Source organism: Peromyscus maniculatus, chromosome 3 (assembly GCF_049852395.1).
Source record: "Peromyscus maniculatus bairdii isolate BWxNUB_F1_BW_parent chromosome 3, HU_Pman_BW_mat_3.1, whole genome shotgun sequence".
Classification (NCBI taxonomy): domain Eukaryota; kingdom Metazoa; phylum Chordata; class Mammalia; order Rodentia; family Cricetidae; genus Peromyscus; species Peromyscus maniculatus.
In genome coordinates this window covers 124812923-124838484 of record NC_134854.1, presented here as the reverse complement: position 1 = coordinate 124838484, position 25562 = coordinate 124812923, and the positions used below count along the sequence as shown (strand labels likewise).

General features: G+C 38.0%; 1 protein-coding gene across 1 annotated transcript in view; it reads left to right on the top strand.

Annotated features, from left to right (window-relative positions):
- The window catches only part of Cntn3 (contactin 3), a 380871-nt gene that overhangs the window by 136796 nt on the left and 218513 nt on the right, over positions 1-25562 (top strand). The window contains exon 4 of the mRNA XM_042273722.2: positions 5368-5543. Within this exon, the coding sequence (XP_042129656.2) occupies positions 5368-5543 (176 nt within the window). The remainder of the gene's footprint in view (positions 1-5367; positions 5544-25562) is intronic.

Genomic DNA, 25562 nt, shown 5'->3' with positions numbered 1-25562 from the left:
TCTCTTAGGTTGAGGTGGATTTTGGTTTGGTACAGAAGGCACAGAATGAGTCCTTCCATTTAGGAACTCAACAGGGTTTAAATAGTTGTTAGTTGCTAGATTTAAATCATCTTTGTCTAAAAGAATAGCTTCATATTTTGGGATTCTGGAATCTGTTAGCCACCTTCCAGCCTTCTGCTGTAGGTGCGTTCTTACTTGGTGAAGAGTGCTTATACTTAGACACCCCTCTAAGGTTAACTTTTAGATCTTCTAAGTGAGAAGGGCAGTTGCAGTTTCTAGTTGAATATGTTACAACCTTCCCCTTAAGATGGGATCTAATGGTTTTGACAAACAGACTACCTTTTGCTCTATGATCCTAAGTCAGTGGCTTCAGAAACAATAGCTTTTGTCCACACTTGGAAAATGAAAGGACTTGTCAAAATATAGCAAGACTGATATGGAACAGATATTAATTCTTGGTTTGGTTTAAGACTTCAACAGCTTAAGCTTTTTTTTTTTTTTTTTTTTAAACCTCCTACAGAAGATCTGGCTCCTCATCTGGGAGTTTTGCATTATAGTCTTTAGTTTAGATATCGTAAGATTCAAATCAGAGTTTAGAAAGCCATTGAGCCCAAGAATTTTCTAAGTTCTCCTGGTTTGGGGCAGTTGGCTATTAATTACTTCATTTTTTCGCTCCATTTACTAACCAGATGACTAAGTATTTACTTGTGGTGATATTTGTAATCTAAGAAATAAAGTTTGCCCAAAGATTAGAGGACAGAACCAGCCACAGTGTTAAACATAGAGGTCAGGCAGTGGTGGCACACATGTTAATTCTAGCACTTGGGAGGCAGATATCCCTCTGGATCTCTGTAAGTTCAAGGCCACACTGGGTTATATGAGATTGATATAGTCTAAGAGAGAAATAGAGCCAGGCAGTGGCACATATCTTTAACCCCAGTATTTGAGAAGTACACACACTATTAATTCCAGCACTAGGAACCCTGAGGTAGGAAGTGAAATGGCTGGGCAGAGAAAAGTATATAAGGTGTGAGGAGACAGGAACTACAACCCTTTTGGCTGAGGACTCACGGACATTCAGTCAGTGGATTCATGGAGACAGGATTGGCTGAGGACTTGGCAAGGTGAGAAGTGGCTGTGGTTTGTTTCCTCTGATCTTTCATCATTTACCCCATCTGTCTCTGGGTTTTTATTATAAGACCATTTAGGATTTATGCAACATTTACTTCCTTCCCTACAATGTGCAACTTCTTTTTATAAACTTTGAGCACCTGATCCCCAAGTAAATGTAATAAGGCTATTGTTGATTTAATAATTTCATTGTTTTTCTCTCATGATTAATAAATCATATGTCAGAGGAGGCTAAGAACCAGGGAAATTGTAAAATTTCTTCTAAATTTGGTTAAACAAATCAGGGGAATCTTTGAACTTTTGAGGAAGGACAGTCCATCTGTACTGTTCCTTTTTTCTGGTCTCTGGATCATCCTGTTGTGAAGCAAATACTTCTCTGCTTTCTTCTGCCAAAGGACAATCCCAGAAGGCATCATTGAGAGTCTATTCTCAAGAAGACCTTTAATACCTGGAGTCAATCTTTTTTTCCCCTCCCCAGAGGAGGAATGAAGCACTGTTTCCTTCTAACTATGTCCCCTCCCCTGAGGTTTTAGGACTGCTTTCAGTAGGAGTAATCATTAGCACTCTCCCTGTTTCCTTGCTCTACCCAAACCAGGATTTCTTTCATCTTATGCTCTGAAGTTAGGAGTTGTAAAGAGACAAGGTTCAGCTTTGACTCTCTTAAATCCTATCCTCAACTGAGTCATTTGGTTTCTTCCTGCCTCCAGGATGAGAAACAATTTGATGTGAGTGCCTCTCTTTTTATGCAGCTACATTGCTCTCTATTATAGGCTCCCTAAAACTACCACCTTTAACTCCCAAAACTTGTAGGTATTGTCAAAAAACAAAAACAAAAACAAAAACATGAAATAGAGGGGAAAAGACAGGGAGGAGAAACATGCCCTGAAATCTAATAGGAAGGGAATTTATACCTTTAGTGGTCCCACTTCTAAATTTATTAAGGGCCCTTTGTGGGATCCTTCTAGATAATAAAGCATCTACCACTTCATCACTCTTTGAAAGTCACTGTTTCCTGTTATCTGTATAAAAATGGCCATCCCCTCTTTGAGTGTCCCTTCTCTTCATGTTTATAACAATTGCTCTTTCATTTCTCTCTGGAATCCTCCCCTCTCTCTTCGTCCCATCGTGGGTTCTTCACTTAATGACTTGGACTTTGAATTTCTGGGCCCCCATCTACTCTCACAGTCTGGTTTGTGTTGCCATCATTATCTTTGACTCTTAGTTTTTATTTTCTTCATCTCTTCTTGAGAGACCCTTCAAAAACTCTTCCATATTTCTTGACTTCCAGCCCTCAATCTTCTGTAATTTTCTTGCTCTGCCTGGCCAGCTGTTAGTTGCTAGGGTAATTTCTGAACTGATCTTTTAACATTTTCTAGTTTCTCTGAAATTTGTAGAACGTTTCCCTGTTGTATGCTGAAGTCCTCTTTCAACATACTGGAACGGGAGTACTCTTCTGATTAAAATTTAAAGAAAATCTCTCATGTGAACAAGGTAGACCTCACTATTATTATCTATACAGAATTGGTTGGGTAATTTTTCATCTGTTGCCACTGTCCAGGTGGATATTCTCTTTTACAGGTTGCTGTCCTTCTTTTCACCCTTTTTTTTCCTAAGGAGAGAACAAAATATTCGATATTGACATCAACCCAAGCTAGATATAGAGTTGGCACCCAAGGAACTGATCCAAGTGATCAGTCACCCATATGAATTTTCTATCAGAGGCTTCAATTCCCTTTTTAAGCTTCAGATCTCTGGATTGTTAAGGGGATGTGGTGGGCAAATCCTACCCCTGACACCTAAGTGAGAACATAAAATCAGGAGTTTCCTTTTTTTGAGAAGGGAAAATATTGATTATCAGTCTTATATCATTCAAGTTCTTCTTTTAAGAGGCAAAGGGAATTGAGTTTCGGGAACAGGAGGGAGACCTTGTGGAGAAAGAGGGATGCACAGGAGTTGTAGTTAGAACTAGGGATCCTGACATGAGAGGAAGAGGAGGCAAGTGATCATAGAGACCCTATTTTGAATGTGGGCTCTCCTCTTATTTATTTTGTTATGTTGTTTCATAAGAAAGGGGGTCCAGATCCCTTTCTCCAGCAAAGAGCACAATCCATCTCCATTTTCACAGTGCTTTTATCACTAATACAGTCTATGAGAAATTCATAACACCCAGTCATCTTTAGACCTAACTTTTAGCCAAGGAACCACTGGTTTAAGAATCCACTCCTGGATCCAAATAAAACCACTCTCTTTAATCATCTGCTGTTTATTTCCCATTTTGTTTAGGGGTTGTCTCCCTAGTGCTATAGCATGTAACCCACAGAATATCTGAGGGAGTTTTATTTTAACTCATCTCAGATTTTTTATCTTTCTCCTGACCCAGAGAAGACACCTGATTTCCCATCCCTAGCTGGTGTTAGTGATATCTTGGTCAGAGGCTCAGCCCTCACTTCCTTTTCCTATTGTGAAAACCCCTGGAATGCCTTACAGAGACCGCTTGGGCTACTGGTGCATATGTATAAACTGCCCCCTCCCCCGCAGGAGTTTGCTACTGAACCCAGTCCATGCAGTCCACCTCCTGCCTCATGAAGGTGTCCTCAAAGTCATCCCTCTTTTCCAGTTAACCTTTTCTAGTACTCTGCCTGAATCACTTCTTCAGTCTCAGGCCTAATGAGTGATTAGAACTGTGGCTGAGGAGTCAGCATTTGCTTTGCCTTTCAATACACCCTCCTCCATCACACTCAATCACGGGACCTCTAGGATGACTCACAAAGCAAGGTGCTAGAATTTTCAGAGTTTTCCTACCTTGGTTTGTGCTGCAAAGTGTTCTTGCTCAGGGCCCTTATAGCTGCACTGTCACTCTATCTTCAATTTTGTATTACAACTATTAGTAAGGGAGATTAAATATTTTGCAAATTAGGACAAGATTTTTTTCCATGTTCAACAATATAATTGAGGAACTGTGACCTACAATTCAAATGAATCCCTGAGGGTGTTTTGGGACTGTTGACAACTCAAACAACTATTGTTAGCCTTTGTAAAGCATGCATTTTTAAAACCATTTTCTCAAAATTCCTATGCTGAGTAATTAAGCCAATCATTTATCTATCTATCTATCTATCTATCTATCTATCTATCTATCTATCTATCTGCTTTTGGTTTTTCAAGACAGGGTTTCTCTGTGTAGTTTTGGTGCCTGTCCTGGATCTCTCTCTGTAGACCAGGCTGGCCTCGAACTCACAGAGATCCTCCTGGCTCTGCCTCCCAAGTGCTAGGATTAAAGGCATGTGCCACCACTGCCCAGCAATTAAGGCAATTATTATAATAGGCTAAATGGTATAGGCAGTATGTTTCTATGATCAGATTTTGATTGTCTAGGAAGTGAGTGAATTAATTTACAACATGGATGTATGCTTGTTATCATAGCACATGTGTGGTTTTTAATGGAGAAATCTACTTTGGTGTACCGAGTTTACTTAGTGTTTAAAAACTTTCACTTTTGGTTAAAATTTAAAGATAAGACTTTTTTAGTTTTCTTTAAAAAAAAAATCTGTTTGCTTCCCATTAATGAGTATGTCCCCTGGGTTTATTCCTTCAATTTTCAGCCCCTCAAGTAATGTTAGGGTCTTTTTACTGCAGTGCACTGTTGTGTAAATAGTTCTATGGAGGCTTCAGAAAGGGGGAGAATGAATGCCCCAGGACAGGTCTTTACTCAGACAAATTGAAGTGGACAGTTGAACAGTTAGCAATTAATTTATTAAATGTGCTCAGTCAGGCCAGATAAATCAAAGAAATGTGCTACCCCCTCTTTCGGTGTCAGCATGAGATTGGCCTGAAGTTCCTCAGATAATTACCTCAACTTTCTGCTTCATCTTTGCTCACATAGACCCAGCCTAAATTTTCCCCTAGTGAGCTAGTGAGCAAGCTAAATTATCCCCAGCTCTTCAAAAAACCTTTAAGCACCTCTAACTTTGAGATACTACTATGTTTTAATTTCCACTAAACTTTACTCTCTGCCTCTCAAAGATACATATTTGTTGTCTTTGATTGTTTTTGAGATGGGATTTTATTAGATAGTTATGCTGACCTAAAGCTTGTAAAAAAAATCCTCCTGTTCTCAGACTCGTGAATGTTGAGATTCCAGTCTTCAGATATTTAAAGTGGAATGTAGAGCATTGAACCATTTATTTAAGCATAGGCCTGGTAAGGAGAGAAATAACCTTGACATTTCCTTTTCAGATGGCAGCTGAATGGCAGTGATATCGATACAAGTCTGGACCATCGTTACAAATTGAACGGAGGAAATCTCATAGTTATTAACCCCAACAGAAATTGGGATACAGGAAGTTATCAATGTTTTGCCACAAATTCACTTGGAACAATAGTGAGCCGAGAAGCCAAACTCCAATTTGCCTGTAAGTTTATGTTTGTAAATAGATCAAAACCAATATTTTTAAGTGCATATATAAATCTATGTGGAAAATTTTGAAACTATTTTATAAACTTAAAAACTGATTGGGATAAGTGGGCATTAGTTTTGGTCTCTCCTCAGGTTTCTCTGGAGGAACAAAACAGATAGAATAAATTATTTATGTGTATTTATTAGAATGGCTTATTGGCTATGATGTGGCAAGTGCTACAACAGCTGTAGACCAAGACCAAGGCCAAGAAAGTGGTAGTTGTTTAGTCCACAATGCATGTCCCAGCTTGTCTTTGGTCTGTGTTGAAATCTTAAAGTAGATTTTCACACCACCAAAGGGTAGATGACCTCGCCAGGGAAAGTGAGGGCTAGTGGATAGAAAGACAGAAGCAGTGTCCTTCTTTTTGTTGTTATATGGAACCAGAAAGGGTGGCCCAGATTTAGGGTTGTTCTTCTGAGCTCAAATGAGCCAATTAAGAAAGTACTCCATAGGTGTGCCCAGATGGTTGGATTTTAGTAGACTGCAGATGTAGTCAACCAAGATTAGCTAACACATTCCCAATCTAATATAAAATTTAACTACAAAAATCTGTACCTGTGTACATGTGTGTGTGTTCTATATTGATATATTTCAAAAGTTCTTTTCTAAGACTGAGAAAGAATGCAGTTAAGCTGTACTTACTCAACAGTGACTGTGTTTTGTACTGAGCTAGAATTAAAAGGAGTATGAAGTCCCTGAATAGCCCTGTGGCCTTTATTCTTGACCATTTTAATTAGAAATGCACAACTACCACCATGAACAAAATAAGAAAGACATTGAGTAAAGAAGACAGTAACTTACCTTATGACATCTGGGTGGCTTCCTTATGGCTTTGTCACATGTAACCTCCCCAGTGACATTCAAAACAAGCCTATGGAGCCTGGGCCATTGAAGACCATGCTTATACCATATTAATTGAATCTGAGTCAACACATGGGCCATACACATTCTTTCCATGGAGAGTTTAAGACTGGAACCAGCGATTCAATTTCATTTTATCTTTGTTTTCTACCTCTTTTTGTCTTTTGTTTTAGTTGTCTCTTTGGTGTAGAATGTATAGCATATTCAGTTTAGTTTAATGTTTCTTTTAGTTCTATTACACTGCAATAACTTTGAAATTGGAATGTGTAAGTTTTTATAACCTGGTAGTATTTGCTCCCCACTCCTGTACAAGCAGTAATGAAATTGTTGGTTTGTCATTCAGTCTGTGACTTATTCTTTTGCATTTACCATGCCTGATATTAAGCTCATTGCTTTTCATCTCATATGAACAGATATTTGTTTTGTTTAAAAAAAGATTGATTCATTCTTTTATGTGAATGTGTGTATGCCTGAATGTATGTATATATGCCATGTTTGTCAGGGTGCCCTTGTTAGCCAGAAGACGGCATCAGAACCCACAGAACTAGAGTTACAGGTGCCTGTGAGCCTTCAAATGTGGGTGCTAGGAACCAAATGTGGGTCATCTGGAAGAGCTGAGATGATGCTAAGAGAGGAAAACCCATCCTGAATGTGAGTAGTACCATCCCATGGCTGCTCAGAGGGAATAACAGTGGGAAAAGCAAGAATCCTGGAAACATGGAAGGTGTTGCTCTGCCTCCTGACTACTTCTCTGTCACTCCTCTGCCAGGCACTCCTGGACACTCCTCTGCCATGCACTCCTGGACACTCCCCAGCCAGGCACTCCTGGACACTCCTCTGCCAGGCACTCCTGGACACTCCCCTGCCAGGCACTCCTGGACACTCCCCTGCCAGGCACTCCTGGACACTCCTCTGCCAGGCACTCCTGGACACTCCCCTGCCATGCACTCCTGGACACTCCCCTGCCATGTAGTCCTGGACACTCCCCTGCCAGGCACTTCTGGACACTCCCCTGCCAGGCACTCCTGGACACTCCCCTGCCAGGCACTCCTGGACACTCCCCTGCCAGGCACTCCTGGACACTCCCATGCCATGTAGTCCTGGACACTCCCCTGCCAGGCACTTCTGGACACTCCCCTGCCAGGCACTTCTGGACACTCCCCTGCCAGGCACTCCTGGACACTCCCCTGCCATGTAGTCCTGGACACTCCCCAGCCATGCACTCCTGGACACTCCCTTGCCAGGCACTCCTGGACACTCCCCAGTCAGGCACTCCTGGACACTCCTCTCTTCTTCTAGCCACCTCCCCTTTTACACTCTCCTAGCCATAATGGACTGACACAATGAAAGAGTGAGCCAAAGAAACCCTTTCCTCTTTTTTCTCCCGGACACTTGCCAAAGTGACACACAAGTCTGACTAATACTGAACTTAGCCTTCCATGTCGCTTTCTGTAAGTATATATCCGAAACATGGATATGGACACGGTAAAGATCCCTTGACCCTTCCATTCTTTGCACCCAGTTTTTAAAAAAAATATGAAGAAGTGACAAAGCTCAAAACACAAAACACATTGCTGTTCAGCTCAAAATGTGTCAATTCTTCTGCTCTCCCTACCCCTCCCATTTTCTCTTCTTCCCCTCCCTTGTTGTCTTATCTTACTATTTCTTGGTAGTGTTTTTACTTTGCTAAAGTGGGCATGAACCACATCAGGATACATTTCAGAACTTAGACTCAACTCCAAAAGTGCTGATCTGATTGGTCCCTGGCACTTTTTCTTCAGCTTTCTCATCTGCCTTAAAAGTTTTAAATGATCCAACTAGGCGGTGGTGGCACATGCCTTTAATCCCAGCACTTGGGAGGCAGAGCCAGGTGGATTTCTGTGAGTTCGAGGCCAGCCTGGTCTCCAAAGCGAGTTCCCGGAAAGGTGCAAAGCTACACAGAGAAACCCTGTCTCGAAAAAACAAAAACAAACAAACAAAAAGTTTTAACTGATCCTATTCTTGGCATCTGGCTGCTTATCAGTCTGGGTATACAATGAGATTCTTTTGCCTTGTGATATTTTATATTTTTTGTGTTTCCCTGACTGATTCATTTTGAAGATTCACAAAGCAGTCTTGCTCACAAACCTCATAATACATTACACCAATGAGATACAAAATGCATTTATTTTAATTAATGTGGTAGGGATATAGATTCTTGTAAAGAGGTTAATGAAAGGGGATATTATTAATCACTAATTATAATAGAGGTAGAAGGTATTTAATAATTATGAGAGTAGACTACCTTAACTTGGAAACGAGGACAGAATATAATACTGAAGTATAAATGAAAGGAAACATAAAGGCAAGGGGCTTTGTGTGGACAGGATGCTGGTTACTGTGGTTCAGAGAAGTCCTGACTGTCTTGAATGGAGGGAAAGGCATGGTAAGCATGACCACAGAACAGCATTCCCTATCCTGTCCAGGCTACATTGTATATTCTTATGTTGCACCACTCTGTTTCCCTTAGCAAGGTGAAAAGTTCTGCTGTGCCCAGTGACATAAGTGAATGTGTGAAAACATAACACCTGCCCCACTTTAGAATGGATGAAATACAAAGATATTTTATTTTCAATGTGCTTTAAAATGCCATTGGTAATCAATTTAAGACAAGTTGTTAATAGTCCACAAAGCCAGTTTTCTTTAGAGATTGTCAGTCCCTTTCAGTAGATTGTGGAATACTCAGACAAATGGACCGAAAAAATACATGAAAGAATATGTGAATTTTACATATTTTCTTAGTTGTTTGTTGGTATGTTAAATGTGTAGTTTTTCATGTTGATTGGAGGTGTTTTCAAAACTTCTTAATTCTATCCACTGAAAGTTTTAAGGTGTTGTGTTAAAAAAAAAAAAAGCCCAAGTTTGCTTATTTTAATGACTGGTTTTTGCCTTTCTGTGAAATAATTCTGGATTGCAATTATTTTTAATTTTAACCATGTTTGGGGTGCAATGTGTTTTAAAAACCATAAATTATACTAGATTACAAATGGTATGAAGAAAACATGAGGAATATCTGTTACCTGTCACTTAACCGCTTAGGATTTGAAATATTTGAAGTGTCGTTCATTCTCCTGAGAAAAAATAACATACTGAGGATCCATTCTTCCTCACCACTTATATCATTGGTTACTGTTCTAAAATCAATGTGTTTCCTATCTGGGCACTTTTTTTCCACGTTTTTGACTACATGTACATGTACTTCTAAAAGTATCCTACTGGTTTAAATTTCTTAATGGCAGTTAACACAATGTATATATGAACAACTTCAAGGCTGTGCTTGGAAATACCTGTTGATAAACATCCTTGTGAATACTTGCTATTATCAAGATTTTTAATGTTTATAAAGGTGATGAATACGAAATTGGGATTAGTTGGAATATTTCAGTTCCATTCATATGACTATAAAATCTCAGGAGTCTTTTAATTTATTGATTGTGTTTCCAATATTTGTGTACATTTCTACTGTATGACAGTCTTTAAAATGTAGTTTTGATTCTTTGACAATCTCATATATATATATTTCATATATATGCATATATATATGTATATATATACATATATATATATATAGTGTCTCGATGTCCACCTCCACCTCCACAATATCACTTCTCCTAAACCCACTCAATACAACCCTCTCTCATCTTCAAGTCTTCTTTTATTTTTTATAAACCACTGAGTCCAGTTAATGTTTCTTCCATATACATAGTGTGGGGATAATTTACATGAGCATGAGTAATCAAGCGGCTTCCACATCCTCCAGAGAAAAAGGACTCCACCCCACCCGCAGCCATTAACCACCTAGTTCCTAACTCCTCACCCCTATTTTAAAAATGATGTTCCTCATGTGTTGTTAATGATTCCTTAGACATTTTTGCATGCTACAGATATCATTTGCTTGTCAATGGCTAATTGTTTCATTAACACCGCCAAATGAACAAATTTCCTTAACTTTGGGTTTTAAATGATGTCTTTTTTTCTGTACCTGTCTTCTCTGATTTCTTTAAATTGTTTTTCTTCTTTGTTGTGAAATGAAAGAGTTATTCTCTTGAAGCACTAATAGAAGTATTAATAGTTTTCTTTCTACATTAAAGCCTTCAATCATCTAGACTTGATTTTGCATGCCCTGTGACAGAGCACCATCCATTTGTTTATTCCAGCACTCCAGTGAACTACATCAGAGGAACTGCATGGGCTAAAGTCAATTCTTTACAGATTGGAAGGATGTCTTGAATTTTCACTTTGGACTTGCTTAGTTTTTTTCTGTTTTAAGAAAGGTATTATTTGGGAGAATTTGGGTTCCTTTTCAACCCTTGATCCTAGCACACCAATTTCTGGTATTTCACTGCATTTATTCTAGGTAGATATTTCTAGGTAGAGACTGAAGAGTTGTTCTTGATTGAGGAATGTGTAAATGCCATTGCTGTTTTACTATGTGATAAGCTGTTTACCCTAGATTTAAATATCTTTTCTTTAATAATTATTTTACTTTTAAAATCGTGTGTGTGTGTCTTTACATGTGTACATATGTGAATGATGTGACCACAGAGGCCAGAAGAGGGTATAGGACCCCCTAATGCAGAAGTTACAGTGAACATGAGTACTACAAATCCAACGTGAGTCCTCTGCAATAGCTGAGCCATTGTTCCAGTCACTATTCTAGATTTTATAGATTCTCTTGATCAGATGTTTTACTGCCATTTTTGTTTTTATTTCAAGTCATTTGTTCTTTAACAGCGGCATAATAACTGTATGGGAATGTTGCTGTTTCTACCTTAATCCATCTATATGGAGAACATTCTCTAGTATGATGAAGAGGAAAAAGCACAATTGGGGAAGAGGAGGCAGACGTGGAGGAAAGGGGGCGGAAAAATATTTTCTTTTGTCTTACACAGAAGTCTGCCAAAATTAAGGGACATTTTTCTGGATACCCTCTCAGATTCTGAGCAGCATCAGGTACTCTATCCACTCTCTAGGGCAACATGCCCTAAAGCTGTTTGGGATGCTCTGTGTTAGACTGGTTTTCTCACACAGCAGGGGTATATCTTTCTAGAACACTGTTTTGTGTACTTTATGGCCTTAGGTCTGCTCTTTTTCCTCATTCCTAATGTCCATAATTTTGGAGTACCAAGAAAGCACAAATTATACAGTCATCTGCGCTAGATTGTCTGCCTAAAATTGTTATATGGGGGCACTGACTGAAAGACAGCCATATACTTAGAAGTCATTTCCTTCGGAATATTAAAGCTGCTTCTACTCATTGATGGATTTCTGTTGCTGTTCTTGGGAAATCTGATGCCATTTTGATTGATAGCATTCTATGTAGAAGGTTCCATTTTTCTGGAAGAAATCTTGTGGGATTCTCTCTGTATGTAAGATTCTGAACTTTCATAATAACTTATTTGGTTCTTGGAAAAGTTATATCTCACATGCTAGTTACCACACAGGTTTGAAGCCAGGAGTCTTGGTTGGGAGATTTTTATGCTTTCCTTTTCTTGGTTTTACGAGTATTGAGACTTATGCATTGAGCCACTGAGATAGGATAGTTACTCACAACCTTTTCCAACCTACCAAATCTATTTCCCATTGACATTTACATATACTTCTTGGTAGATTACCACCTCCTTATTTGAGCACTTCCATTCAGATTTTAATATCTGTTATGACATTTCCCCCTAGCTTGGATATTTATTTTTCATTTGTAAGTCAAAGCCCCTCAGTTTTAAAATGCCATTATTTTATTTTAGGAGCATTTTGTAGGAAGTAAGTTAATTGCTTTATGCACTTCAAGTTATATTTGGGAACAAAATCTATGCATACATTGCTTATTGATTAAAATTTGTTCTCTGAAAATTTCATATTATCCATAGTGTATTCTGCTTACTTTCTCCAAGTACCCTTTTTCATGTCCCTCCTATCTCTTTTAGCCCTCAATCTTCCCTACAGGTCATTTTATGCTGTGGATATCACTCTGTATAAATAAAACACTGATTGGCCAGTAGCCACACAGGAAGTATAGGCGGGACTAGCAGAGAGGAGAGAGCAAAAGGAGAGGAAGGCAGAAGGGAGAAGACACCAGCTGCTGTTCAGGGAGCATCATGTAGAGGCAACAGGTAAAGCCGCAGAACACATGGCAACATATAGATTAATAGAAATGGGCTTAGTAAAAGAATAAGAGCTAGACAATGGTAGGCCTGAGCTAATGGCCGAGGAGTTTAAATAATATAAGAGTTGGTGTGTTTATTTTATAAGTGGGCTCCAGGACAAGCAGGACTTGGCGGGAGCTGGAGAGAAATTCTCCAGCTACAATTTTCCCACATCGATGGTGTTTTGTTTGGTTTTATGCCCCTCCGATTTTAACTAGAACTGTCTATGTGGTCAGGGGTATGGAACTATATTGGAACCTGGTGGTCTCACCATTTAGTACATACCTGATGGTTACCCCTTCTATAGAATGCATCACTTGCCAAAAGTTCAACATTCTCATAATTTAAGATAATTTTTTCTTTGAAATTTCTTTTTCTGAGATTATATCTGTATTTGGTGATATCCATATTGAAAATATGAATGATTTATTTCTTTAACAGTAAATGGTCTTCCTTCAAAGACTCAGATTCTTGAGTGAGAAAATCAATCTAGTTTCCTTTTCCTGTGGGCCAAGGACTTCACTAGTATTCTGTGAGCTGAGTGAGAGGCAAGGCCTTAAAGATTGTAGTGTCCAGTATACATAAATGTATTTAATCCACCTACTTCTTCATGGGACCCCTTACAAAATGTACATAATAACCTCTAGCATAGACAATATTTTCTTACCCGTTTACTCTTTGGGCATGGAATCTAGAGCTCCCGTTGTCTTACATGGATGGGTTACAGGATATACGAATAAACACTGTGTGAATTCTCTCTTTACCATGCCTTTGCTTCATTTCCACCCTCTGATGTGTTTGCTACTCTGTAACCCAATGGACTCCATCCAAACGTTGACTCACTATTCTTATTCTAGTTTGGAAAGTAATCTCTCTGTTACCAAAGACTTAACCCTGTCATCTCTCTTTTTCAATGTTCCGCACTTAGCCTATATTCTTTTGTCCTGTATTGGTAGGTTTATGCCTTCAAAACTCTTTTGCTACAAGCAAGTCAGTTTGGGAGCTATGTTAAGAGTTAGAAAGAAGTTAAATGTGCGTTTTACTTTAAGTTTTTGTTGTTGAACATAATTCATGTTCTTTGCCATTTATCCTGCATTTACTGTCGCTGTCACTTGGGCAGTCTTCTTGCATTTGGGGTCATTTTCCTTCTTTGGGATGTTCTGATGGGGAGTTTTAACTGTCAACCTGAAACAGTTGCGACTACCTTGGAAGAGAGTCTCAATGAGGTGCTGCCTATGTCAGTTGGCCTGTGGGCATGTCTTTGGGACACAGTCTTGATTATGTTAATTAGTGAGGGAAGATCCAGTATACTGTAAGTGGCAAGAATGGAGACAGTATGCTAAGTTCAAGAATGTACACATCTCTTGTCTCTCTTCTCCTGGCTGTGGTTATAATGTGATGAGCTGATTTATGTTCTCACTGTTTTGCCTTTCTACAATGCTGGACTATAACCTGAAATTATGAGCTTAAATAAATCCTTTCTCCCTTTAGTTAGTTTTATCAGGATGTTCTATCACAGCAATATAAAACAAACCAGGACACATAGTTACTTTTAAAAATGGTTTCAGTACATTTATTCTGTGTGTGGTCAATAACATTTCATTGATTACCTCCTTTACCCATTGGTCTAAGCATATACTTCTTTAACCCTCATTCATAAAAATATTTTGTTTGAAGTTTAATATCAAAGTTCTAAGCACTAGAGCTAGTCTATCTAGGATTGACCCCCACTTTCCTCCTTACCAGCCATGCGGTTTGGGGGGAAATGCAATCTTTTGTGCTTTAGTAGCCTTATCTATAAATTTAAAATAGCAGATTCTTTTTTGTCAAGTGTCAAGAGTAGAAGTTATGCATGTGAAGCAACTGGAGAGTGCCTAGAGATCAGGAGGTATAAAGACAAGACACTGTGATTTCTGTAGGATTTATAGATTGTCTCCTAGGAGGTCTCATGAAACCTAGGGAAAACTTTCAGTGTGTGCTTTCCATTTTTCTTGTACAAGAATTCCATCTTTGCTTCTTTGGGCTTCCCTTTGAACACATTCCAAGTATCCTCATGGTCTCTTCCATTTCTTTTTTACTTTCTGTTTTCTTCTCTTCTTTCTTATTTTCTTCCCTATGCCTCCATGGTCTGTAGTCACCTCCTTAGCCGTAATTTGTACTCCATTCATTATTTTCCCTCTAACATCTGCCTGATTTGTTATTAAACCGAATGACAAAAGTTTAATTCTAGTATGTTTTTCATATCTATACATTGTCTTGTCATTTTCTTATGTTCATTTTTTTCTATTCAAACTATTTTATTTTTCCTTTGATTTTTCCCTTATTATTTTAAAGTATAAAGAATTCATATTATTTTCCTTTATAGTGATGCTTTCTAAACTCAGGAAAATTGTGATTGGTGTTCTGAGATAAGTTGATCTTCTGGTTCTCATTTGTGTTGAATATTTTTGCTTTTATTGCTTTAAATTTGTACTTCAGTACAAATTCTGACTGCCTATGAAAATATGTGACTCGTTATTTTTGGTTGAAAGAGTATTCTAGCAGCTGTAATTGCTGCTGTCAGGAACCTCAGGGATATAACTAAGCAGGGAGTCATTTCATGTTAGTATATTGGCATCATGTAGCCAACCATGTGGTCAGTCTTTACCCAGCTTGTACTGTACAATTACTGAAGTTGCAAATATGGAGCCATTGACCCAAGGAGCTCCCAATAAGCCTCATGTCATTGCCATCATCAAATAGTACATAACTTTGCATTGTTTAGAGACACTCTGATTCATTAACATTGAACTCAGGTCCAATGGCAGTGCATTTCATTTAGGAACAAAGCTTTTCTTTCATTTTTATTTTCTCCTTGAGATACTATACATCCACAACCATGTTTTCACATGCAGGAACATTGGATAGCACTTCCAAGCTATACCAGGAGACTGTATTAAATAGTGAAATTACCAGTAGAAAAATACTAAATATATAAACAATGTGGCATTTGATTTATTAAGAGAGGACAGGCATTCCCATTGTGAAAAGTGTAACAAGATAAGAGGAACATGCCCTTCCCATTTATCTGGAAATACCCAGTAAGTCAACTTAATGTCTTGTACTCTTCACATTCAAAACATCTGAAATACTAAATTTTAGGCCAGGTATTTTATTGAGTAGGTCACTTTCTATGTGTGAAGTTGATGGATAAGAACACTGATTTTATGTTAGATACTTATGGAAATCTAAACCCTATGAGGTTTAAGTTTAGCAGAACAACACCCTGCTGGAATGCAACATCCCTCCTTTATTCAATTTCATTTTACATTCTTTTTAGTTACTTATGGTCAATCATAGTTATATGAACAATCCAAAAAGTAAGAAAGGCCTTAGTTTTAGATTGTATGCTTATTATTTCCTGTAGCATAGTGAACTCTCTTGCTTCTGTATTTGGTCTGATCTTGGCATGAATTATACTTTTGTTCAGCTATATCTGTATTGTACTACTATTCAGCCACTGGTAGCTGTCTTGATCATTATATTAACATTTGTCATATCAAGCTGCTTATATTCTTACACATACTAATCGCCACGAGTGAAAGAATGATGATGTTAGAAAATCTGATAGGCCAAGGAAAAGCTGGCAGTACTTTTATAAATGAGAAGATGAAAGTTTATCATAGCTTTATGCATATAAGAACAACTTGGCATATACAGAGTTTATTATTATTTACAGTTTCATGGCTCTACTGTGACACACATTTCCACCACAATCCCATTTCAAGGACAAGGATATGGACAAATGTTCTAATCCTTGCCCTGGGTCCATGACCTGATTTAACAAGGAGCATAGACCTTCAAGGATGTAGGATGTATGGAGTTCTTGAAAACTGAGACCACACCTCCTGTTTCCACATAGGCAATTAAACCTAAGCTACCATGTGCCAAAATGATACTGTCTTCCTCTTTACCCTCATGACACTGCCTAGCAACCACTGTCAAATCTCTACTTTCTATGAGTCAGCTTTGAAAGGTTTTTTTTAAATCTCAGTTATTAATTTTAGATCTAGCTCGCATTGCTAGAAATACCATGAAACTACTAATCTGTTATTTCTTGAGACTCTATATATTTTAGGCAGTAAACAATATTAGTAAGTAAAAGCAGGCCTTGTGTAAAAATTAGTAGGTTTTTGAATATGTTGGAGAAGAAATGTACTTCCTAAGGAGTGCACCTATGATTCGGCTTTCTGATTTTGTCATAGTCTAGGCTTAATAGCTCTCCTTCTTTCTGCTCTCAAATAATTAACTCCCACCTCTGCATCATCCTATATCAATGACTATTTCTAGTTTACCTAATCTCAACTCTCTTAATAAATTTGATCAGGTTTGGAATCATCCACTTTGGTTAAAGACAGATTTTTGGGGTTGTCCAGGTCTAAACATCAGTCATTATTAAATTGTCATTTTCTGACAATGGCCACTTTTCATCAATTAACCTTATTGCTTTGTCTTCCAACTTCAGCCAGAATCCCATTCTTTCTCAGTGTCTTCTACCAGCTTTTGATGACATCAGTCTTGCCTATCACTTCCTCTGCCTCAGTTTACCACTAACAGGTTCTAAACACTTCTCTTTTCACAATGTTGCCCCCCTCTATTGTTCTCTGGCTTCTATCCAAGAACCAGACTGAATCTTTTAATTTTATTCTGTGTAATTCTGACCCTTCCTGTGAAAAAACAAAAATCTCTAATGAAATCTCTAATGGCTTTATGTGAGAATCAGAATGAATTTCATTCATTTCCTTGGCTCCAAGGTTCTGTCTTGCTCACCAGAGGTGGTTTTCTAACTTTTCCCTGCCCTGGAAGCCAGTTTAGTAGCTAGCCCTTCATTCTAGTACTGAGAATGTCTTCAGGGCTTTTGCTGCCCACCCCTTTCTCTGTGGTTTACTCAGTTCATTCAGGCCACTGTCAGTGTCACCTCCTAGTGACCACTTATTGCTCTCAGTATTTTCACCAAAACTTTGACCCTTAATACAAAATTTTATATATTTCTCTCTACTTACATGATTTCAAGATTATGCTGTTCACAGCTGTAGTCCTAGAACCTGGTGGATGGCCTGGAATTTAATAAGTGTTCATTCAATACCTGTGTAATGGGTGAAATAATGAATGAGAAAATGAGGACCCATGAAATCAGAGCTCATCACTTGCCAAGGTAAAGCAGAGTCTGTGCTTGCCAGAAATACCGTGGCTTTTCAGTTTACGAGCTATAAAACCCAACTTGGTCTGTATTAAACCAAACAAGACGCAAAGTGGGACATAGCCCAGGGCTCACCAGTCAGAGAACTATGACCTAGACACCTAGAAAAGACACATATGGGATTTAAAAGGATTATATTAATTACCACTTCATGCTCTTAACGAGGTATGTAGGACAGTATTTGCTGAGCCCAGAGGTATTTTTTGTTTTTCCTGCTCCATCCATTTGTAATCATTTTATGTAAAGCAGAAATTGACCATGTGCTCTGACAGATTTTTTTTCCCTTTCTGGTAAGGGGTAGTACATTCTCTACTTGGATTAGAGTATAATATTTAAAAGCTAGTGAGACTTGGAAAATACAAGTTGGAAGAAAGCTTAAACAAATGCAGAAAGTTTAAAGGTTGACCCCCACTGTGGCTGGCTGTTATCTGAAAAGAAAAGATATGGAAGACTAATTAGCTAAACTCAGGTTATAATTAGTTGGAGCTCTGTTCTCTGAGAGTTGTAGGCAACCCCATTTCTCAGAGATAAACAATGCAGCTGAAAACACACGCATTGGCTTTGAACTTAAGTGACTTTGATGAAGTTCAATGCAGCTATGCCCAGCTGGTCTAAAAGCAAGTTAACTTAAAGGATTACAACTCACTATGCAATTCATGTATCACTACATTTAAAACTTTTAAATGTTTTAATTAAATAGATATTTTTAGTCCTATCACATAGGAAAGAAGTGGTTTTTGTTTTGTTTGTTTGCTTGCTTATGGTCTGTTGAGACAGGATCTCATACTGTAGTCCAGGCTATCCTGGGACTCACTCTGTATCCTATACTGGCTTTAAACTCTCAACAGTCCACTTACATCATCCGTCAAGTGCTGGGACTACTGATGTGGGCCACCACCTACCCAAAGTTTTGATTTTTAAAAATATTTTCTATAGAATACAATATGTTTTAATTACTTTTTTCATTTTTGTGGTTTCCCATGTATGGAATGCCTTTTGTGCTTTTGTTATTTCTTTTTTGAATCATATAAATATTTGTAAGATGTTGGCAGATATGATGTTCATGAGATAACAATAATATATCAGGTCACAACTATGGGAACTATTTAACTGAGGATATTCCACTGACATATTTATTTAAATTTCTACTTAATATTTGTGTGTTCTCACATATTCTTAATATACAAATATTCATGGGAAATCAAAACAGACATTTCATATTCCTACTATGATCTAATAAGTCAGAATGGTCCATTTTCTCTAAAAAGCATCACATGTTTCCATTTGAGGACACTGTTATGCAGGATCCTTTGGAGTAGAATGTCTGGACCATGGACATTAAGTTTCATTTTTGTTCTTCTTGGGCCTCTATGTGTATTATCCCATTCATAAATCAACAAGTGGCCCAATGGTGATAACAGAAATAATAAAAATGTCTTTTACTATGACATCATAATAATAAGGGTAAATAATCAAAAGAAATTACAGATTTCAAGAATCAAATTTATGCATGTATTTTGTGACCACCCTTTAAGTATTTCTGAGTACCAGACACTTCACAAAAACCTGAGCATCTAATAAGGCCCTTGTTTAATAGAGCTGAAAGTTTAGTGGGGAGTAAGATTTAATCAGATTAATATACAATTATATGCAAATTATAACAGATATAGTAAAGCAAGGCAATAGCTTCTTCTTTCCTCACCATATGTTTTTTTGATACTAAAATTTTTACTATTCTTCAGGCTTATTCAGAATAAGGATCCGGGGTGATGTAAAGGAGTGAAGGTTATTCCAGTGTAGGTCAGGATGACATCAGATAAGTTGGCAGAATGTCCTCAGAGGATAGATAGTTCAAGTATGTGAGCCTTTTTTAAGCACTTCAGAGGAAATTAAGCAGAGTGAGTTGTTTGATTTATAGAGATTGCTGTTTGGTAATTAAATCAGAGGGGAGAAATCATGCAAACATGAATACTAAGAGGAATCTAGGAAATGATAACTTCACTTATACAGCTGTTTCTTGTTAAGGGAAAAAGGGAACACAGAAATAATACAGTTGGTAATGGATTGGATATGGAAATATCAACTATTTTCTCATAGCTTTGGGTGGGTGGTAGTGTAGCTTATCAAGATAGGTGATGTTAGAAAATCAGATTTATTTGTAAGGTTTTTTTTTGGTTCTTGGAGAGAGTGGGAAGAGGAGGGGTGATCAGGATGATGTTTATTATTAAATACATTGACTTGGTAACCCCCTTGTCTTAGTTAGGATTTCTCTTACTGTAAAGAGACACCATAACCATGGCAACCCTTATAAAGGAAAACATTTTATTAGGGCTGGTTTACCAATATGAGGTTTAGTCCATTATCATCAGAGTGGGAAACATGGCAGTGTGCAGGCAGACATGATGCTGGAGAAGGATCAGAGAGTTCTATATCTTGATCCACAGGTCGCAAGAGTCTGTGTGCTATGTTGACATTAGCTTGAGCATAGGAGACCACAAAGACTGCCTCCACAGTGACACACTTCAGTCAACATGGTCACACCTTCTAATAGTACCAAGCATTCAAACGTATGAGACTATGGGGGCCATTCCTACTCACTCCACTGCATTCCACTCTCTGGACCCCATAGGCTTGTAACTATAACTTAATACAGGAATACATTCAGTCCAACTTCAAAATTCCCCAAAGTCTATAACAGTCTGAACCCTGTTTAAATTCCAAAGTTCAAAGTCTCTTCTGAGAATCAGGCAATCTCTTATTTGTAATCCCTTGTAAAACCAAAATGAAAAAGAAGACCACATATTTATAACATACAACAGCCCAGGGTATACATTACTATTCCAAAAGGTAGGGAAAGGAGCATAGTAAGAAAATACTGGACCAAAGCAAGACCAAACACTAGGTGGGCAAACTCCAAACTCTATATCTCCATGGCTGATATCAAAATGCTCTTCAGATCTCCAACTCCTTTCATCTTCGTTGAATACAGCACACTTCTTTCTCTTGAGCTGGTTTCACTCCCTGTTAGCAGCTTTCCTAGGCAGGTAACCTATGACTCTGGCATCTCCAACATCTTGGGGTCTCCAAGGCATTCCTTGTTTTATCTTCAAAACATTACAAAGTGGTCTCTGTAGGCCTCCAGGGAAGGATACCTCTGACACATGCCTGACCTCAGCAGTTTTCCCTAGTCTCATATGGAGATTCTATAACCCCTTTCTTCTATCCTTGATTCTAATGCCAAAACAAATTAGCTGAAGCTACCATGTTCTGCTGCTTGCTTAGGCTGGAAACATGGCCCCCTTGTTCAATTACATCTGGACCAACTTTCTGTTTCCTTTACAGCCTAAATTTGGCTATCCTGGAATTTACTCAATATCCAGGCTTGCCTTGAACTCAGAGATCTACATGCCTCTGTCTCTTGAATACTGGGTTTAAAGGTGTATACCATAATACCTGGACCTAACCTAATATTCTTTAATTCATTTTCACAAATTGGAAGCTTACCTGGGTGGCATTTTGCCCTGAGGTCTACAATCCCTTTATTTCATTTAACATCAGGCTTGTTGTTAATCTGATTATCTATTTGAACACAGGATTTAGCTCCATTCCACTTCCTAGTACCCCTTTTTTCTCAAATTGTACATATTGTACTTTTCCTTACCTTGTTCCTTATGACAGTATTAAGCTGTTTTGAGATTTCTTTTGTCAATGTAATCAATCTAAAACTCTTCACTTTAGACTTGGGCAGACTTTTTGGGCAAAAAGTCAGCCACATTCTTGCCAAAATATCTGGAGAATAGTCTCTAGGCCACATACTAAAAATCTTTTCCTCTAAAACCTCTTGGGGTGAGCTCCCACAGCTCAAATCACCCACAGCACCACTGTCTTCCATGCTTCTTCTCCTTCTAGTATGGCCTATTAAGCCCTACTTAAACCATCTGACTGGTTTTATAATCCCAAATCCTAAAGTCCACATTCCTCCAAACAAAAACATGATTCGGCCTATCCTAGCAATACCGCACTCCTGGTACCAACTTCTATCTTAGTTGGGGTTTCTGTTGTTGTGAAGAGACACCATGGCCATGGCAACTCTTATAAAGAAAAATATTTGATTGAGGCTGGCTTACAGTTCAGAAGTTTAGTCCATTATCATCATGGTGGGAATTGGCAGCATGAGGGCAGACATGGTGCTAGAGAAGGAGCTGAGAGTTCTTCATCTTGATCTGAAGGCAGCAGAAGAAGACTGTCACACTGGCTATAAGCTTGAGCTTATAAGACATCAAAGCCCACCTCCAACCATCACACCTAATCCAGAAATGCAACACCTCTTAATAGTGCCACTCCCTTTTGGGCCAAGCATTCATATACATAAGTCTATGGGAACTATTCCTATTCAAACCACCATACCTCTAAAATAGTATTTCCTTTTGTTTAGTGGTTTACTTGCTACCTTCATTCTTAATGTTTGCATAGGCCAGAGTCTGCCTGTGGATTTTCAGTTGAAGCCTAATACCATATTAATTACTTTTCTTACTACTGTGGCAAAATATCTGATACAGGGCAATGTACAAAAGTAAGAGCTTGTTTTATTTCAAGCTTGCTAGTATAGTACTTCCAGGGTAGGTCAGGCACTATAGAAACAGCTTAAATTTAGTCATCTTTCATCCACAGTTGGAAAGCAGCAAGAGAAGATCGATGGTATTTAGTTTGCATTAGCCTTGTTTTCTGTTAGATTCAGTCTGGGATATGGGCCTTTAGCATGGGCTTTCCCTCTCCTAGTAAACCTCTTTGGATACTTGAAGACACACCCAGAAGTAAATTTTCTAGACCATTCTGACTCTTGTCAAATTTATAATGAAGATTGCCCATGCTATCTACCCAGGCCTGTGTTATTGAGGGAGTTATGCAAGAAGGGCCAGCTTTCAACTGCTACCCAGGGAAGAGAACTTCAAGTATCCCTGTGTATTTAGCACTCGTCTCATTATTAGCTTAGGATAGTATAAACTAGGAGGAGGAAGGGCATGTTCAGATAGTTTCTTTTGATATAATTGTCACAGACCCTGCAATTCTCTGTTTAGAGTTTATAATTGCATGGTTTCTACTGTGTTCAGAGCTGTCCAACTGCCAGCACAGATAGGATGTCTTCATTATCCTTCAAAGAACCTGTATATCTCTTAGCTGTCACTCTCCATTCCTGTCATGACTTCTATATTCGTTGCTGGAAACCACTAATCTCTTTTATATCTCTGTAGATTTGTCTGTTCTAGATATATAATATAATATGAGGAATATTACAGTTGTCTTTTTATACCAAGGATACTTCATTAGAGAATTATCCATGGCTTAGCACATATTGTTACATTTTTTCACTGTCTATTCATGAGTAATATTCCTGGATTCCTCTATTATGCTATGTGTTCTTCATCCTTTCTTCAGCCAGTGGTGTTGACATATGCCTACTTTTTTAGTATGGTGTACAATGCTGTGATAATTTTTTATAACTTACTGTGTGGATATACTTTAATATTGTGCTGTATATATAATTCTCTATATTCAACTTTTAAAATACTATGAGTTTTTTTTTCTAAAATCAATATACTAAGTTATATTTCTATCAGAGATGACTGAGGGGTCTATTTTCCTTAAACATAGTCAGCATTTGTCATTGCCTCTTATTCTAACTATCCTATTGCCTATGTCTGCCCTGGAGAAAGGTAGTCTTAGAGCCCTGGGTTAGTTCCTTTCCATTATTCTTTCCTCTAATTTTCTGTATATACTATTTTAAATATCTGAAGTCTGTAAATAGAAACCATAATTAATTGACTTGTGACAATGGGTTTCAAGTTGAGATTCACAGCTGCTGTGACTGTGAAATGAAATACTGCAATAGTCACACCCATGATTAACAGTGGGTACACTTCCTTCTAGGCCCGACTTAGCCAGTGAATAACAGTTGTTTGATTTTTTTGTTTGTTTGTTTTGTTTTTGGTCTCACGTCTTTTCATTTGTAGGGAAGGACCAGCAGGAATATTACTTTTAAAATTCTCTTTTCTACCTTTTCCTTCTGTTTTAGGAGTTAAGCTAACATTTAGGAGTGAAGCTCATTTAAATGGGTCTAGATTGGAAATAGCTGAGAGCTTTCAATGACATGTTATTTGGTCTCAGCGTTATTGTGAGAATTTTTCCAATATCGTACCATAACAATGGCCTTTAGAATTCTCTCACCATATTTTTTTTTCCTTTTCCTTCCAGGCAGTGCTTGTTGAGACTAACAGCTAAATGACAGGCTTGGAAACTCTATTTCTGTAAGACGATGTAATTTAAGGATTGGAAAGTAATATTTAAACTCCAAAATCTGTCATCTCTCACGTGTCTGTAGATGGTGATCTTCAGAAGCGGCACTTGTTTGCTGTAACCACAGAGCTGTTACTTTTGATAGTCTAGAACTCCCTCCCCCTAGTCCTCTGTTGTACGTTAGAGGCATTCAGTGACACTACAATTGATTGTTCGATTGTTGCTTTTTTTTCTTTGTTTTTCATTATAGCTTTGTCTTACCTGAATGATTTTATCCCAGCCAATTCTACCAATAAGAAAACCAAATCAGTTAATTCTACAGATTGAGAGAAGATGTGTAGCTGGGAACCCTGGTATTAGAATGGGACCACTTCCTTAAATATGAGTAGTCTGCTTACTGTATATAATATGTTGGTATAGTCAGGCTCCTAGGGACCTAGAAAATATTTTCCGAAGGTCTAACCAGATAAGAGGTTTCTGACCTCATAGTAACATGCACTTTTTAAAAATTTTTATTGTGTCATTAACATAATTCTGACATATGACATACGTAGCAGTGGCTACTTAGTTTTAGTTGACTTCCCTTTCTGACAGTTATCACTCATAGGGACTTCTAGATTGAGATTTTTAGTTGTGATATCAACTTAATTTTATTTTAGCTTCTGATGACTTTCTTTTATCAATGCATATTGGGGGGTTCATGGCAGTATGAAAGAGAAAAATTCTGCTTCACTTTCACTTTCTATGAAACATCCAATTTCTTCTAAGTTGGGTAAGATTATAAAAAAAAATATGAGTCTCTAAAATCCCCTTATTGTAGTATCTAGTACCCTAGACACTTGAAAATTTCCTGAGGCCACTGACGCCATGAACCTATCTAGCCCTTTTATTATCTGGTATTCTTCTCTGTGGCTTTTTTCTCCTATTCCAATATAATGCCATTTGAGTGGAAGTAGATTGAATGCTCTTCTGGATAGATTAGCTTCATTTCCTTGAACCCCAGATAGTATCTTATTTCGAAATCATCCACTTGTTTTGTTTCTCTCCTCTATTTACTCACTGTAAGAGTGTTTCTTATTGCTGTTCTATTGGGATTTAAAAAAAATCAGTTCATAAGAACTCTAAAAGCAATTTCTGGTCTGTAGCTGAGCAGTTATGGTATGTGTGTAGAAGACAGGCTTGCCTGGTGAAGGAGTAGATGGCTGCTTGGGTGGAAAGAGAAAGGTAAAACCAAATGACTCATGACAAGGCCTGAATTGGGCTCTGCTCTTTGATAGGTACAAAACTACTATTATATGTGTGTGATGTTTGATAGTGCACCTGTACCATAATTTTTAGGCTGTTGTGTTCTCCTGCTGTAGGGTACTAAAAAATTCTCTACTTTTGTCTTCTCTGTGA